This window comes from Myotis lucifugus, unplaced genomic scaffold (assembly GCF_000147115.1).
Source record: "Myotis lucifugus unplaced genomic scaffold, Myoluc2.0 scaffold_18, whole genome shotgun sequence".
NCBI classification, from domain to species: Eukaryota; Metazoa; Chordata; class Mammalia; order Chiroptera; family Vespertilionidae; genus Myotis; species Myotis lucifugus.
This window is the reverse complement of record NW_005871066.1, coordinates 7,376,092-7,393,968: the sequence shown is the minus strand read 5'-3', so window position 1 is coordinate 7,393,968 and position 17,877 is coordinate 7,376,092. Positions and strand designations below refer to the sequence as shown.

General features: G+C 42.6%; 1 protein-coding gene across 1 annotated transcript in view; it reads right to left on the bottom strand.

Annotated features, from left to right (window-relative positions):
• AMPH (amphiphysin) overlaps positions 1-17,877 on the bottom strand; it is a 128,485-nt gene that overhangs the window by 11,004 nt on the left and 99,604 nt on the right. The window contains exons 10-13 of the mRNA XM_023751011.1: positions 17,596-17,734; positions 16,148-16,276; positions 10,090-10,206; positions 6,754-6,777 (exon numbers count right to left, since the gene is read on the bottom strand). Coding sequence (XP_023606779.1) covers positions 6,754-6,777; positions 10,090-10,206; positions 16,148-16,276; positions 17,596-17,734 — 409 coding nt within the window. The remainder of the gene's footprint in view (positions 1-6,753; positions 6,778-10,089; positions 10,207-16,147; positions 16,277-17,595; positions 17,735-17,877) is intronic.

Genomic DNA, 17,877 nt, shown 5'->3' with positions numbered 1-17,877 from the left:
CATATGTGTCCTTTTTTCCCCCCTCCACCCTTGACAAGCCCCTGCCCTCCCTTACCCCCCAGTGTCTTATGTCCATTAGTTATGGTTATATGGATGCATACAAGTCTTCGGTTGATCTCTTACTCCCCTCCCTCCTGTCCCCCAACCCTCCCTGGCCTTACCACTGAAGTCCGACAATCGGTTTGAGGCAGCTCTGCCACTGTATTTATTATTGTTCAAAAGTTTGTAATGGTCTTAATTATCCATGAAAGAATGAAATCATGTGGTATTTTTCCTTCATTGACTGGCTTGTTTCACTTAGCATAATGCTCTCCAGTTCCATCCATGCTGTTGCAAATGGTAAGAGTTCCTTCTTTTTAACAGCAGCATAGTATTCCATCATGTAGATGTACCACAGTTTTCTAATCCATTCATCTACTGATGGGCACTTAGGCTGTTTCCAGATCTTAGCTATGGTGAATTGTGCTGCTATGAACATATGGGTGCATATATCCTTTCTGATTGGTGTTTCTGGTTTCTTGGGATATATTCCTAGAAGTGGGATCACAGGGTCAAATGGGAGTTCCATTTCCAATTTTTTGAGGAACCTCCATACTGCCTTCCATACTGGCTGCACCAGTCTGCATTCCCACCAGCAGTGCACAAGTGTTCCTTTTTCTCCACATCCTCTCCAGCACTTGTCGTTTGTTGAATTGTTGATGATGGCCATTCTGACAGGTGTGAGATGGTACCTCATTGTTGTTTTGATTTGCATCTCTCGGATGATTAGTGACTTTGAGCATGTTTTCATATGTCTCTTGGCTTTCTGAATGTCCTCTTTTGAAAGGTGTCTATTTAGATCCTTTGCCCATTTTTTGATTGGATTGTTTATCTTCTTTTTGTTAAGTTGTATGAGTTCCCTATAAATTTTGGAGATTAAGCCCTTATCAGATATGACGTTGGCAAATATGTTTTCCCACGAGGTGGGTTTTCTTGTTGTTTTGTTGATGGTTTCTTTTGCTGTGCAGAAGCTTTTTATTTTGATGTAGTCCCATTTGTTCATTTTCTCTTTAGTTTCAACTGCCCTAGGAGCTGTGTCAGTGAAGAAATTGTTTTGGCATATGTCTGAGATTTTGTTGCCTTTGTATTCTTCTAGAATTTTTATGGTTTCCTGTTGTACATTTAAGTCCTTTATCCATTTTGAGTTTATTCTTGTGTATGGTGTAAGTTGGTGGTCTAGTTTCATTTTCTTGCATATGTCTGTCCAATTTTCCCAACACCATTTATTGAAGAGACTATCTTGGCTCCATTGTATGTTCATGCCTCCTTTGTCAAAAATTAATTGAGCATATTGGTTCGGGCTAATTTCTGGACTCTCTATTCTATTCCACTGATCTATATGTCTGTTCTTGTGCCAGTACCAGGCAGTTTTGAGAACAGTGGCTTTGTAATACAGCTTGATATCTGGCATTGAGATCCCACCTACTTTGTTCTTTCTCAGGATCGCTGCAGCTATTCGGGGTCTTTTTTTATTCCAGATGAATTTTTGGAGAGTTCGATCTAGATCTTTGAAGAAGGCCATTGGTATTTTAATGGGAAGTGCGTTGAATGTATAGATTGCTTTGGGTAGTATGGACATTTTAATGATGTTGATTCTACCAATCCAAGAACATGGTATGTTCTTCCATCTGTTTATGTCTTCCTCTATCTCTTTTTTCAACGTCCTGTAGTTTTCTGAGTAGAGGTCTTTAACCTCTTTAGTTAAGTTTATTCCTAGGTATCTTAATTTTTTTGGTGCGATGGTAAATGGGATTGTTTTTCTGATCTCCCTTTCTGAAAGTTCACTATTGGTGTATAGAAATGCCTCAGATTTCTTGGGGTTAATTTTGTATCCTGCTACATTGCCAAATTCATGTATTAAGTCTAGTAGCTTTTTGATGGAGTCTCTAGGGTTTTGTATGTATAATATCATGTCATCTGCAAATAAGGACAGTTTTACTTCCTCTTTTCCAATTTGGATGCCTTTTATTTCTTCTTCTTGCCTAATTGCAATGGCTAATACTTCCAGCACTATGTTGAACAGGAGTGGTGAGAGTGGGCATCCCTGTCTTGTTCCTGTTCTTAGGGGAAATGGTGTTAGTTTTTGTCCATTGAGTATGATGTTGGCTGTGGGCCTGTCATATATGGCTTTTATTATGTTGAGGTATGATCCTTCTATTCCCACCTTTCTGAGAGTTTTTATCAAAAATGGGTGTTGGATTTTTGTCGAATGCTTTTTCTGCATCAATTGATATGACCATGTGGTTTTTTTCTTTCAATTTGTTTATGTGATGTATCACATTTATTGATTTACGGATGTTGTACCATCCTTGCATCTCTGGGATAAATCCTACTTGGTCATGGTGTATGATCCTTCTGATGTACTGCTGGATCCGATTTGCTAAGATTTTGTTGAGGATTTTGGCATCTATGTTCATGAGGGATATTGGCCTGTAATTCTCTTTCATTGTGATGTCTTTACCTGGTTTTGGTATTAGGGTGATGCTGGCTTCATAGAATGAGCTTGGAAGCGTTCCTTCCTCTTGAATTTTTTGTAGTAGTCTGAGGAGGGTAGGTTTTAGTTCTTCCTTGAATGTTTGGTAGAACTCCCCTGTGAAGCCGTCTGGCCCTGGGCTTTTGTTTGCTGGAAGCTTTCTGATGACTGCTTCAATTTCTTCCATAGTTATTGGCCTATTGAGGTTTTTAGATTCTTCCTGATTGAGTTTTGGAATGTTGTATTTTTCTAGGAATTTGTCCATTTCCTCCAGGTTGTCTAGTTTGTTGGAGTAGAGTTGCCCGTAGTATTGTTTAACAATCATTTGTATTTCTGTGGGGTCTGTTGTTATTTCGCCTCTATCATTTCTGATTTGGTTTATTTGGGACCTCTCTCTTTGCTTCTTGGTGAGCCTGGCTAGGGGTTTGTCAATCTTGTTTATCCTTTCAAAGAACCAGCTCTTGGTTTCATTGATTTTCTGTATTGTTTTTTTGGTCTCTATTTCATTGATTTCTGCTCTAATCTTTATTATCTCCTTCCTTCTGCTCACTCTGGGGTTTTCTTGTTGCTCTCTTTCTAATTCTTTGAGTTGTAGAGTTAGATGATTGACTACCATTTTTTCTTGTTTTTTGAGATAGGCCTGTAGAGCTATAAACTTTCCTCTCAGGACTGCTTTCATTGTGTCCCAGAGGTTTTGGATTGTTGTGTTTTCATTGTCATTAGTGTCCAGGATGTTTTTAATTTCTTCTTTGATGTCATCGGTAACCCAATCAATATTTAATAACATGCTATTCAGCTTCCAAGTGTTTGAGTATTTTGGGTTGTTTTTATTGTAGTTTATTTCTAACATTATGCCATCGTGGTCTGCGAAGAAGCTTTTTATGATTTCAATCTTCTTGAATTTGTGGAGACTTTGCTTGTGACCCAATATGTGGTCTATTTTTTAATATGTCCCATGAGCACCTGAGAGGAATGTATATTCCGCAGCTGTGGGGTGAAGTGTTCTGAAGATGTCAATTAAGTCCATCTGATCTAGTGAGTCATTTAGGATTGCTGTTTCTTTGCTGAGTTTTTGTCTAGCGGATTTATCCAGTGATGTCAGTGGTGTATTAAAGTCCCCTACTATGATTGTATTGTTGTCGATCTCTCCCCTGATATCTTCCAGAAGTTTTCTTATGTATGTGGGTGCTCCTGCATTGGGTGCATATATGTTTACCAGGGTTATATCTTCTTGTTGTATTGATCCCTTTAGTATTATGAAGTGGCCTTCCTTATCTCTGGTTATGGCCTTCACTTTGAGATGTATTTTGTCAGATATAAGTATTGCTACCCCAGCTTTCTTTTCCTTTCCATTTGCGTGAAAGATATTTTTCCATCCCTTCACTTTCAGTCTGTGTGAGTCCCTTCTAATGAGGTGGGTCTCTTGTAGACAGCAGATGTATGGGTCATGTTTTTTTATCCATTCAGCCACTTGATGTCTTTTGGTTGGAGCATTTAGTCCATTTACATTTAAAGTTATTATTGAAAGGTACTTGTTTGTAGCCATTTCTTTTTGTGTGTGTGTGTGTGGCTGTTTTCTTTCTGAGCTTGATGTTTCTTCTTTTTACACCAGTCCCTTTAGCATTTCTTGCATGGCTGGCTTGGTGGTGATAAACTCCCTTAGCCCTTTTTTGTCTGTGAAGCTTCTTATTTCCCCTTCAATTTTGAATGATAGCCTTGCTGGATAGAGTATTCTTGGATTCAGTCCTTTGCTTTGCATCACTTTGTAGATTTCTGTCCATTCTTTTCTGGCCTGATGTGTTTCTGTTGAGAAATCATTTGATAATCTAATGGGAGATCCCTTGTATGTTACTTTCCGTCTCTCTCTTGCAGCCTGTAAGATTCTCTCTTTATCCTGAACATTTGCCATGGTAATTATGATGTGTCTTGGTGTGGGTCTTTTCGGGTTCACCTTGTTTGGGACTCTCTGGGCTTGTGTGACTTTTTTCTTCCCCACCTCAGGGAAGTTTTCTGATATTATTTCTTCGAATAGGTTTTCTAATCCATGTTCATCTTTCTGTTGTTCTGGCACCCCTATTATTCGTATGTTGTTTCGTTTCATGTTGTCCCAAAGCTCCCTTAGGCTCTCCTCCTGTCTTTTAATTTTTTTCTCCATTTGCCGTACAGTTTGAGTGTGTTTTGCTTCCTTGTCTTCTAATTCGCTAATTCGGTCCTCCGCTTCTCCCAGTCTACTGTTGATACTTTCAATGGAGTTTTTTATTGAAGCTATGTCGCTCTTCATTTCTTCTTGGGACTTACTTAAGTTGTTGATTTTTTCATCTGTTTCTTCTAGCTTCTTGCATAAGTAGTTGAGTTTTTCATCTGTTTCTTCTTGCTTCTTGAACATCTGGTGCATGTACTCTAGGAACCTTATTCTGAATTCTTTTTCCGTCATGTTGCATATCTCTGTCTCACTTAGCTGCTTTTCTGGCGAGTCCTCCTTTTCTTTCCTTTGGGGGTTTCTTTGCCTACCCATGTTTGATCTCGCTGACATATGTAGATGTTGAGATGTTCAGTGGCTGCTCCCTGGGTGGCAGGGGCTCCTTGGGTTGTGGTTGCTGCTCAGACGGTTGCGGTAGCAGCTGCTTTCCAGTTGGCAGCAGCTCCTCTGGTGGGTGTTGTTCACAGCTGTGTTGGCTCTTCTGGCTCGTGGGGGGAGGCTTCACGTACAGCTGCTGTTCCACAGACAAAGGGTGTGGTGATCAGGAGGCTGTGGTGATCAGGAGGCTGCGGTGATCAGGGGGCTGCTGTTGCTTGGATCTGCGGTCTGGGAAACGCTCCTCTCTTACCAGCACTGCATGATCTGGGAAACGCTCCTCTCTTATGGGCACTGCATGGTCTGGTCAGTTCCTCAGGATGCCCCCTTTAGTCTCAGTTCTCCGCAATCACAAAATCCAAATCTCAAATCTCCTGGCGCCAGCAAACCCGCGGAACTCCTTACCCAGGTCAGGGTCTGTGTCTGTCCCAAGAGACGCGGCTGTCTGCCACGCGGTCTCCCTCCGACCCTCTGGGCTCAGGTCTGGCAAACTTTCCTGCCCAGATCCCTGGTCTTTAACCTTTCCAGGGGAGGTCTGCCCTTCCCGGCTGCAAACCGTCTCACCAGCTGAGTAAATTTGCCAATTCGGGGTGGGTGTTATTAGTTTCAGCTGCTTACTCCGTTTGCTCCGGGACAAGACCTGGGACGCGTCTGCCTATATCGCCGCCATCTTGCCTTCCCCCAATCTTCTAATTTCATACCACAGAGGCTGCCATCACAAAGCTCTGTTTGCGTCTTTTTCTCAACTCTGAATTCTGGAAGCACGCATCCTTGCACTTCTACCTTTTATTGATACATCCAGACACTGGGCTAAATATTCTACAAACAGTATCTCTCTCAATCCTCACATAACACTCTGCAGTAGGTATCATAAGGTAGGTATCCCTTACTCTACAGATGAGAGAAGCTGAGGCTGAAAGACTTTTAGAAATTGCTCAAAGTCCTATTGGTATAAGTAATAGTCTGGACTCAAATCCAGGGTTGTCTGGCTCTGAAGCTCAAATTCTTATTGATTATGCTTCATTAAAAAGAAAAAATGAGGCCCTAGCCGGTTTTGGCTCAGTGGATAGAGCGTCAGCCTGCGGACCAAAGGGTCCAGGGTTCTATTCCGGTCAAGGGCACGTACCTTGGTTGCAGGCTCCTCCCCAGCCCAGGCCTGGTCGGGGCTCATGCAGGAGGCAACCAATCTATGTCTTTCTCACATTGATATTTCTCTCTATCTTTTCCTCTCTCTTCCACACTCTCTAAAAGTCAATGGAAAAATATCCTTGGGTGAGGATAAAAAAGAAAAGAAAAGAAGAGAAAATGGTTCCCTATGCAGAGTAGCCAATGCTTTACAGTTTCCCATTTATACTTTTCTTGTGCTCTATAAGCAATAACCAATGTGCACATCCTTCACTACAGCACTTCTTCTAGCCACCAATAATCCCAGGAAGAAGCATCAAGGGGCATCTCAAACTCTTGCTCATCCAGGAGCCTGGCACATGGGCACCTTTCTCCTCACCATTATTTCTAGTGTTGGTAATACCTGGGACCATCAGGGGACTCCATCATTGTTTAAAATGTTTGGGCCTTCTTTCCATTACAGATGAAATAAAATATAACAAGGTTTCTAAATGTCCAGGGACCCAGATACATCAACATACAGAATTCTTAGCACTCTTACCGTCCATAAGTCCCAGGGCAATGTCTGAAAGCAAAGAGACAAAAATACTGTTAGTATACAAATCCCACGCATGTTACAATTACTGAGATGATAAATGTTCTTGAAATAAAATAATAAGCATTTTGAAGCATTTAGGACAGCACTGTTCAACAGAACACTCTTTGGTGATAACAACGTTCGCTATCTGTGCTGTCCAATATGGTAGCCACTAGTCACACGTGGCTACTGTGAACTTGAAATGTGCTAGTGTAACAGAACCAAATTTTTCATTTTACACAATTTTATTTTATTTAAATTTAAACAGCTAAATGTGCCTCGTGCTACCATATTGGATAGCCCAGTTCTACCAATATGCCTTTTGCTATACAAGTAGGAAACTGTATCTGAAACATGGTGAACGGGGTTACTTTAATACACACACATATCAAATGATGTAAACAAGGTATCTAGATACCTGTTTATCACATCTTCGAGGAAATGTGCAGATCCTAATTATTGCTAATGCTATTTCCTCTTTCCCCTACACCCGTGGTCGGCAAACTGCGGCTCTCTAGCCACATGCGGCTCTTTGGCCCCTTGAGTGTGGTTCTTCCTAAGGCTTAGGAGTACCCTAAATAAGTTAATAACAATGTACCTACCTATATAGTTTAAGTTTAAAAAATTTGGCTCTCAAAAGAAATTTCAATCGTTGTACTGTTGATATTTGGCTCTGTTGACTAATGAGTTTGCCGACCACTGATCTAGACGAGCCTCAACTGCTGACTGGGCACTTCAAGTCTCTGCCACGTATCTGTTCCATGCCAGTAGGCTACCTCAGGAATGTCCTCATGGAGATGACAGAAGCACAAGAAAGAGCAAGGCATCTCAAGGTGTAGACTTAGAAGCACCATACTTGCACCCAAAGCCAGGCACATGGTCAAGTCCAGAGACAGAGGCAGAGGACACTTCAAAGTTAAATGCCAAGGGGGTGGATGCAGAGAGGGTAAAGGATCATTCAACCCATCAGCAAGACCTATCAATTCTACCTTAGAAATACTTTCCACACCTGTCCAATACTCCTTTTATCTTATTGCTACCACCACTTCAGTTCACCATGATCTCTCTTACCTATCACCACCTGACTGCTCTGTCCAAATCTTTCTTGTCCATTCCTTCTCAGACCATTCTCAATGCAGCAACGAGAATAAACTTAAAAGAAAACCTGCTCTGACCACTCATTTAATTAAGTCTGCCAAATGGTTTCCTATTGTTCTCAGGATTAAGGTGAAAATCCTGAGTAAGGCCTGAATTGTTTTCAATTTTCAATTGAGGGGTTATTTTAAAGCAAATAGGTGAACGTGGTGAAAGGGAGAAAGAGAGTGAAGAGGGAGTGTGGGAAAGAGAGGCTTTGTAATGACTTCCATGTGAGGACAGCCTGGGACCCTGTCTCCAACCTCATCTCCTTTCTTTCACTTTATGGTTGGAACATATCATAATTCCCCAACTTGTACACTATTTCAAGCTTCTGGGGTCTTACTTGGACTGCTCTGTGTCCAAGTAGAGAAGTAGAGATCTTTATACCTCCTTTTGGTACGGCTTGAAAACCCTCTGCCTTATGCTCTAAAAAAAAAGAGAGGAGAAGAGCGTAGATTGGTTTGGCTCAGTGGATAGAGCGTTGGCCTATGAATTGAAGGGCCGGTGGTTTGATTCCAGCCAAGGTGGGGAGGGAGAGAGAGAGAGGGAGAGAGAGAGAGGGAGAGAGAGAGAGAGGAGTGATGGAAGAGCAGGTTTTTGGTGAGGAGGAGGCTCTGACTGAACCCACGTGCTTGGTGTGAGCCTGTTCTCACTGCACCACCCCGCCTGCCCTGCACCTCTGCACAGCCTGGTTGGAGTCTCGGTTAGCATCTACCTGTACAGCATCTACCTGTACAAGCTGTAAGCCACAGCCTTTTCTGCCCATGTCTTTGTGACTAGAACTAATCCATGTTTATGTACTTGTTTTGAATCACTAAATGCGAACAGCAAGTTAGAGAATCTGGCACTCCCATCTTAAGAACAGGACAGTTTCCAGATGGGACTACAGATGTCTCCATTAGAGTTTGCACTACAGAATGGAAGCCCTGTGGTTCTGACTGAACCCACGCGCTTGGTGTGAGCCTGCTCTCACTGCACCGCCCCGCCCGCCCTGCATCTCTGCACAGCCTGGTTGGTGTCTGGGTTAGCATCTACCTCTACAGTATCTACCTGTACAATAACTAAGAGGGAGAGTAAAAAACAGCTCCCCTGAAAACCACAGGTATTCATACAGGGACTCCTTTGCATTGAATATGCATTTTCTGATTATCCAGGTGGTTTATGTTTTCTTGCTTTATAGCCCCTTAAAGCTCCTAACAGCATAATGCAGACAGCAGCTGTATTTTCTCCAAAGGAAGGCAGCAATATAAAACATCATGTTTATCAAGCCTTGGGATCATGAAAGGGTGTGTTAGCTTGTGTGCACACAGCAGAGATCACAAGGCGAGGTGTTCTACTAGCAGCAAGAACATCGATTTAAAACGTGGGATCAGGTGATGAGAATGGAGGTCACTTTGAGTGAAGGGGAAAGAAGGCCAGCAGAATTGCGCAGCTGTGTTCCTTATGTTACCTCAGCCTGAGACTTCTTAGCAAAGGAGGAGAGATGTGATTAGAGCTGGATCACAGGACAACTCCACAGTGTGGTGACTCAATTATGGCCCGCTGGGAAGCCAGGACAGTTGCACAGTGGCACACGCAACTTTCCTAGCTGCATAATGCTTTTTCTCCAGAATCAAGACTTTAAAGATTTAACCAAGGTCACCTTTTTAAAAAATTCTGAAAGAATCTTCGTCCTAGATCCACACAAAGTTCCACAACTTACGGCTTCATTTAATCATGAGTAGATATAAAAGAGGCATCTCTTGATTCAAACTTGCAGACAGAAATGCTGTGGGATCTCACCCACTAACCATTACAGCATCCACTGCAGAACTGTCCCTTCTGCACTAAAGTAATGAACACCGGAGAGTAAGGCAGAGGAAGCCCATGATTTCTGCTGGCTGTCTGCACAAGAGCTCCGAGAAGGAAGTATTCTGAATGATTTTCTGCTTTTTTTGGCCACCAAGACAGAACCGTCAAAGGTACTCTGAATAATCACTCTGAGATAGATGACTCCTGGGCAAACTGGAATGCATGGTTATTCCAGCTCTAGACAGAGAAAGCTAATGGTACAGGGAGCTTTAGAATAATTGATATTGATAAAGTTTCCATTTTACCCTTCCTTCCCAGCTTATTAAAATTTATGGAATATCGTCTCCAAACACCGTACAAACCACTTCATACCTGAGACATGGGTGAGTGGGTCACTCCAGCAGAACCTGCAGGGGCTACATCAGGCTTGAAAGGGTCAAAGTCCAGATCCAACAGAGTCTCCTCTTTCTTCACCTCGGGGACTTCATTCTGTTCAAACAAAACAAAACATGCACAGCCTGAATCTGATAAGACTTCATCATATAACCCACATAATCCTCTAGTATCAGTCAATATTCCAATGGCAGTTTACTGTTTAGGTGGCTCATCCACATGCTCTCAGAGTCACCAGCTGAATGTGATGAAAGGGGAAATAACCAACTCTGGCCAAGGAAAACCTGAGATGCCCAGGAACATGGCCCAGGGTTCAGTTGCTGTCCTTTGCCAGCTCCAAGTTCAGCCAACATAGAGAATGTCTGAGAGATGTATCCTACTGCCACAAAGACCTGAGGAATCTTCTTGTCTGCTAGTTCCTATATCTCAGGTCAAGAATTACAGATGATCAGATGGATAAAATGGGCCAAGGCCTCAACTCATTACAGGAACTCACTGCTATGATGTCCCCTGTGAAGCTAAATTTTATAAGAAGGGATCATTGTCTACTGTGACCACATCCCACCCGGCTCACCCCCAGTGGTACCCTATCCCTAGAGTTAGTTATCATGTATCCATTCCTCATCCATAATATTGTTTTTCTGGACTGTTGAGTATGAGGGAGGGAGAGTGGAAGGAAGAAAGGGAGGAAGAGAAGAGAACTATGTCCCCCCAATGTTCATCACAAAATGAGCTCTTCGCCCAATAACATTCTTGGGTTAGAGAGAAGGTAAGTCAAATAGGACATAGAACAAAAGTCCTACTATGATAATAGCAAAAATTTGTAAAAATAAATACTATCATTTGGTCATTTATTATGGTATCATGATATAGGAAAAATAATGCGGGCTTGAAGTTGGCCTAACCCAGGTTCAAGTTACACAGTATGAGGCAGAGCTGAAATAAAGTCCCCATAAACTAGACCATGGTAAAGAGAATTAGGATTGGTTTTCACACAATTCAAGTTACATGTGTTTGATATTTAATATAAGCTTCAATTCTGACCATCTGTTGTATAAATTGAAATTTCACAACAATGGATAAAGTATTATATGAGAACACAGCTATTTAGAGAAAAACTTTAAAGAACAGGAGTTATTTTAATTAATATCGGTCATAAACATAAAATAATTTAACTCAGGGATGTATGGAAAGCTTGGGCCCATAATAGATAATATATTTTTTTAGTTTATCTACACTCATTGCAGAAGGAAATCTACTTAAATATCATGATGTTGAGCTCTTTCTTGAGTTATCTGTTTTGCAGCACGATTACTCCTCACATATATACTTTTTAAATTTCACAAGGATAATGCTTTACTGAGATCCCGCTTTCTTTACTAGTTACAGTCACAAAACTGTCAACTGATTCCCTTGGCCCCTCTTCAAAGTCTGCATGAGTCTTGTCACCGACTTTCATATTGGTTGGTACAGATTACATTTTTACCATTTTGGAAACACATATTATACGTAGAATGTGCCAGGCGGGCACTGTGGTAATAATTTTATGCATGTGAACATTAACTCGTGTTCATGCACTTTGCTGCAGTCTAATGACAACAACACTATTGCCCTAAAAGAACTACTTTGCTCTGTTCCCCAATCCGAGATTTACCTGGCTGGTCTGATCATTACAGAGAATTGAAGGGCAGACGGCATCCTTTTCCCATTTGGAGACGAGGAGACTGAGCTGAAGGACGTTATCTACTGCCCTGGGTCCCCGCCTGCAACGCCGCTGATCCGGACAGCAGTCCGATACCTGTGACTCCCATGCTCTTCCAAGCTGCCACTGAGATCCGCCCCCACCTCTCTCAAACGGGGGTCCTCAAGATCTGCAGAGGAATTCTCAATGTTCTGTGAGCCCTCCATAACACTTCAGGCTGCACAAATATATCCAAGTCCCTTATGAGCCCAATGGATCCCCTTAAGGAGGCTCAAATGGGAATTTAGAGATCATGGGTGAAAAGAGGCATTAGACTATAATTGCTATGCTGAGCCTTTGATTGAGATAAATAAATCTGGGTGTGCAGCCCAATTTTGCCACTTACTAGTTGTCTCTCTCTGAGCAATTAACTCAGCTTCATTGAGCTTCATACATACAATGAAAATAATTTTATCGACTAAGATTACCATGAGTGATAAAGACAACAAATACATTGTACATAAAATATAGGACATACTCAACACGGAAATGGAAGCTAATGTAGTTAATTACTATTAGTAATCATGTATATCCATGTAAAATCATTATCAAATAGCTATAATACTAGTTTGGTTGCCTTTAAAATGTGTAGCTGATTTTTTCAGGCTCAATGTATATTTGTTTTTTCCCCCTTAATCTTGAGAGTTATACCTTAAGACACTCACATCAAAGAGTAATTTGATAGAATCACACAAAGAGCAAAAAGGGGTTGCCTGTTTACGTCTGCCCTGGAGCCACACAGTGTCACAGAAAGAGGACAGCTTTGCTCATCTCTGAAATAGGGATAATGACCTGAAGATCACAGGAATGTCACGTGTGCACCCGGGAAAACCTCGGTGCATCTCAGCTTCCTAGCTTTCGATGCTCTGCTTCTTGGCAGCTGGCATCTCATTTTCTCCTGAAATTTCTGTTTATTTTTGAATCGTTTCTCTGTGCATGTCTGAAAACATCACCATTCTGATGAGATAATCCATTCACTGAGAATATTTAACTTGACATCTAATCAGATCAATATACCTAATATCATAAGCACCCATGTCCACGTGTTAAGTCCAGCCGCCCTAAGGATAGAACAGGTACAGTAAAGTCACATTATATTTAAATGGACAATTGTAAATGGTCCATCCTGACATACACTTGACCCAGTTGACTTTTGCCCTGGAAGAAATCTGTTAATTCGCTGTGGTACTTTGTTCATGGCCACAAAACTGTATCATGTGGAAGGAACCCTGATGCTGTAAAACAGTGGTTCTCACGTGTGATCTCAAGACCAGCAGTGTCAGCATCACCTGGGAGCGTGTTAGAAAAGCAGATGCTTGGCCCCCAGCCCAGATCTGCTGGTCAGACACTGCTGGATGGGACCCAAACGGCCAAAGCAACACAAAATGGCTACATCCTATCTACCGAGGAAGAAGCAAGGAAGGGAATTGTTAGGATGCGTCATGGAAAGGCAGCACCTGTAAATTTTAAAATAAAACCAGATTATGTCACTCAAGAAGCTAAAATGTAGATTGAAATATGAAACTTCGCTTCACTCCCTCTCTTGACATCATGACATGAGACTAACAGCCATTGAGTCCATGGAAATGCTGCCATGTGTCCACCTGCTAGAGCAGTGATGGCGAACCTATGACACACGTGTCAGAGGTGACACGCGAACTCATTTTTTTGGTTGGTTTTTCTTTGTTAAATGGCATTTAAATATATAAAATAAATATCAAAAATATAAGTCTTTGTTTTACTATGGTTGCCAATATCAAAAAATTTCTATATGTGACACGGCACTAGAGTTAAGTTAGGGTTTTTCAAAATGCCGGCACGCCGAGCTCAAAAGGTTCGCCATCACTGTGCTAGAGCCATGCTGCTTCTCAGATTCAGAAAAAATGACAGACATGCCTTTCTGCCTCCTCCCCATGTTAAAAGAAAATCATATAAAGGAAACTGAACCCCCAAACTGCACCCCCAAAATGTCTCCAGTAGGTAGTTTTTGCAAAATCGCCTGGCAGATTGATGAGATGGATGGACGTGACGTACAGCCAGTAAGTTATAAAGGGTACTGGGCCGGAGAGGCTCCCCCGCCCTTCCCAACAACTCCGCAGTCTGCACAAGGACTGGCCATGCCAGCCAGTGCTCTACCAGCTTTCTGTCTCCCTGCAGCAGCGGCTGGAGAAGGTTCTGTTTTGAAAGGTGCTTGCTGTCCCTCTCCCCCAACTCTTGACTTTTCCTATCACACTCACTCAACAATACCAGCGAAAGTTAATACTCTCAGAAGTACTTAGAGGCCTCTTCGGGCATTTGTCATTTTAAAAACTGCTTTGACCCTTTTCCCCCCTCACCACGAAGGACCCTTATCTATGAGCCAGCAAACTGCAAATAAACACATTTCAAACTGCCGGAGCCCCATCTTTATTTCAGGGCTAGTCCACGTGTCCTGTTTCCTCTACTTCAGTTGCCTCGACTGCTAATGGAGGTGTCCTTAGCTGAGCACACAGGGTACCTAGGTGGCCACGTTCTCTCTTTGTGATACAATTGGAAGGATGTTCTCCAAGGGTCCAGGTGAAAGCAATGTGAGAGTAAGAACGCTATCACCCTAAACACTGACTGGAAACCGTAGCAAAGAAGAGAACGAAGCTGGGCTGTTAGCAAACAGCTCAAGTTTGGTGCCAGCAGGGTGCTGGGTAAGATCGCTTGGTTCCAGACAGCTATTCCTGGCAGCATCTGTGTCTCCACAGGCATGATTTGTCCTTGCGCTGATAAACATGCAACTCCCCCTCCTCACAGGACCTGCTGAATCTTGTTTCAAACCCTAGGTAGCTTACCAAGTTCAGCAGTTCACACAAATACAGCATTTCATACAGAAGAAGGAAAAAAATTAGCCAAAAGCATTGTGTCTCTTGAGAAATGGTCCCCCAAAAGGATGACAAATTATGATTTGCCACTGCACTGCTTTTTATTTTCTGAACCCCCTAATATCAGTGATTACTTCTGTTATTATATGTGATTATAATGAGGCTGTTGTATGCAGTGTTGCTATGGATGTGTTCAGTCACTAAAGTATTGCATTCACACATCTCGCAAAATGTAAATATTATTTCTAATCCCGAGAACACTGGGAGGAATGATATTGGCATGACTGGGGACTTTCACTCTTAAAACGAAGAGTTGGCTTCGATGACAGGAGGAGCAGCTCTGGAAGTCAAGACCATTCTCAAGGCCATGGGCCAGCCAAGCTACTGGCAGGGACAGGTCTACAGTCCCGAGGGTAACGGGGGTGGAGCACCTGCACCAGGTGTCTTTGAAATCCAGGGCAGCACTGATGGTCCCGTGTGCCAAGTCACGTGCACAGATACATTAAAGCCTGCTGAAGGGCAAAGACTTTAAGTATTCACCTCTTTAATTTCACTTTCCCATTCTTTACTGGGCAATCATAGAAAAGAAGTAGTAGAGGTGCAAACATGAATTCGTTTATATTGATGTTCACCAAAGTGCCGGCGAAATCATGGAAAAATCAAAAGCAAACTGTGGTCACAATCAGAGGCTGCTAAATCCACCCGCTAGAATACACTGGTTAAACATTAAAAAAAAAAAGATAATCCTATGACATGAAAAAATGCTCAGTGAGATTACGTAGAAAAGTCAGGAGTACATAACAATACAATTGGAGTACTGTGGGCAAAATCAGTATATAACTGGGGGTGGCAGGGGGTGGGGGTGGGAAGAAGACCAAAAGAAATAAGTCAAAGCATATTTGTGACTAAATCAGAGCGGTATGTTTTAAGCGATTATTAGAATTCTTCATTTTACACTTTTCAGTATTTTCCCATTTTCTACAATAAGTATGTGCTACTTAATCTTAATAATCAAAAATAATGTGAGCATTTTCAAATACTTGAAAATGCTTTAGACAAGCAAACCTGAATAGCAACTGAAATTATATTGCTGGCTCTAACATCTGCCACTTTCTTTCTTTTTGTTAATCCTCACCCGAGGATATCTTTTCCATTGATTTTTAGAGAGAGTGGAAGGGAGGGGGAGAGACAGAGAGAGAGAAACATCTATGTGAGAGAGAGAGACACCCATTGGTTGGCTCCTGCGTGCCCCGACTAGGACAGGAGATCATGCCTTCAACCCAGGTATGTGCCCTTGAATGGAATCAAACTCAAGAGCCTTCAGTCCTGACACTATAACTACTGAGTCAAACTGACTGGGGCTCTGCCACTTTCTTCAGAACTGGCCCCTGAGAGTCCCTCCGCCATGCTACTTTATGGACATCCCACCTCTGTACGAGGCCCTCACCTGGGAAGGTGTCGTCACACTGATTTCTGGAACAAAGTTGTCCTCAAAGAAACTGATGATGTTCTCCTGCTGCAGTTCCTTTGTCGGGGTGACTTTAGGCAGAGGTGGGACAGGTGGTCCTTTCCTCGTCTATAAGGCAATAAACACAAACAATACTTAATTCAGCCAAAGATGACATGTGAGACATGCAGAAATCTCATGTGAACAGAGCTGGATGGACAGATAGATCACTAACCGAAATGCAGATCTGCACATAGAAACAAACCTACCTGATTCAGGTAAACAATGCCATCTGCTTGGGTGTCTCTCTGAGCACTGACAAGCCCTGGTCCAATAAAAAAATTCGGGCTCTGAGGCTCCATTCACCACAATACAAGAGCTACACACAGGGCCCGAGGCAGGTGCCTGTGACTCCAAGGTTAAACGAAGGCAATACCTTCTCTGAAGCAACTGAAAATGACTTCTCAATCAGCAATAAATTAAAATTTTTAAATTAAAGTCAAGCAAGTTTTTCACTGGAATTGGTGAGACTACGTACAGGGAGCAAGTATTTCATTTTCCACTCCAATATTTTCCAAAGGATTTTAAGGGTCCATCTTTTCCATACATCTTCCTGGGACTCTCCTGACTTACTGTCAGCCATATACATGAAAGCTTGAACTGCACTGGAGACTTCAAGATTTCTCAATGGAATTTCATTTTTACCCAAAGTAGGAAAGAAATGGGTGGCAAATTTTCTCTATATTTGCCTTTCCCTGGCCCTTACAGTTTCTTTCAATCATTTGCTTCCTACACTTTTGTCAAGTGTCTATTCATATACAATATAGAGCGGGTGATACAAAAAGTGTGAAGCCTGGCCAGCGTGGCTCAGTGGTTGAGCGTAACCTGTGAACCAGGAGGTCACAGTTCAATTCCCAGTCAGGGCACATGCCAGGGTTGTGGACTCAATACCCAGTGTGGGGCGTGCAGGAGGCAGCCGATCAATGATTCTCTCTCATCATTGATGTTTCTATCTCGCTCTCCCTCTCCCTTCCTCTCTTAAATCAATACATATATATATATTTTTAAAAGCGTGAAATTGCATATACACAAAAGAGCTTTTCATGTCTACAAATTGCCCCAAGTGTTACCTAAAGCACTACAGGAGGGAGGTTTCACAGAGAAGGTAGGATTACACGAAGCTCTAGGAAACGAAGCAAGAGATAGGAGCAGAGGAGAGTAGGGGAGCCTGAGATAAACGCTCAGGTATAGGGTGTGCCAGGAAATAAAAATCCAAATAAGAAAAATGAGTTGACTCCTTAGTGACAATCACAATGCCTAAAGCTTCACCCCTCAAAATCTCCCAACCAGAAACTCCTCTCCATGTCCCAGCACCGCAGGGCTATCCCAGATGGGTCACCCCACCACACGCTCTTCTAGTCACCGCAATGTATTTGCTCTCTTCCTACCTGAGAAGGTGACCGAGGCCGTGCTGGTGCGGGAGATGCAGGCGCCAGCGTATGATTGGGACTGGCTGTCGGGCTCGGGAGGGGTGAAGGCTCCTCGGGCGGTGATGGTGTCTTTGCGATGCGGAGAGGACCCGAGTCACTAGATGAACACAGGAGATGTGACCAAGGGGCCTTCTAAGGAGCAGTATTTATTTATCAGGGGTCCTCCACTCCAGAGAAATCCTGAGCCCTAACAGCTATTATTTATCTACTCCCCCTTCCAGGTTAATTCTGATGCTTATG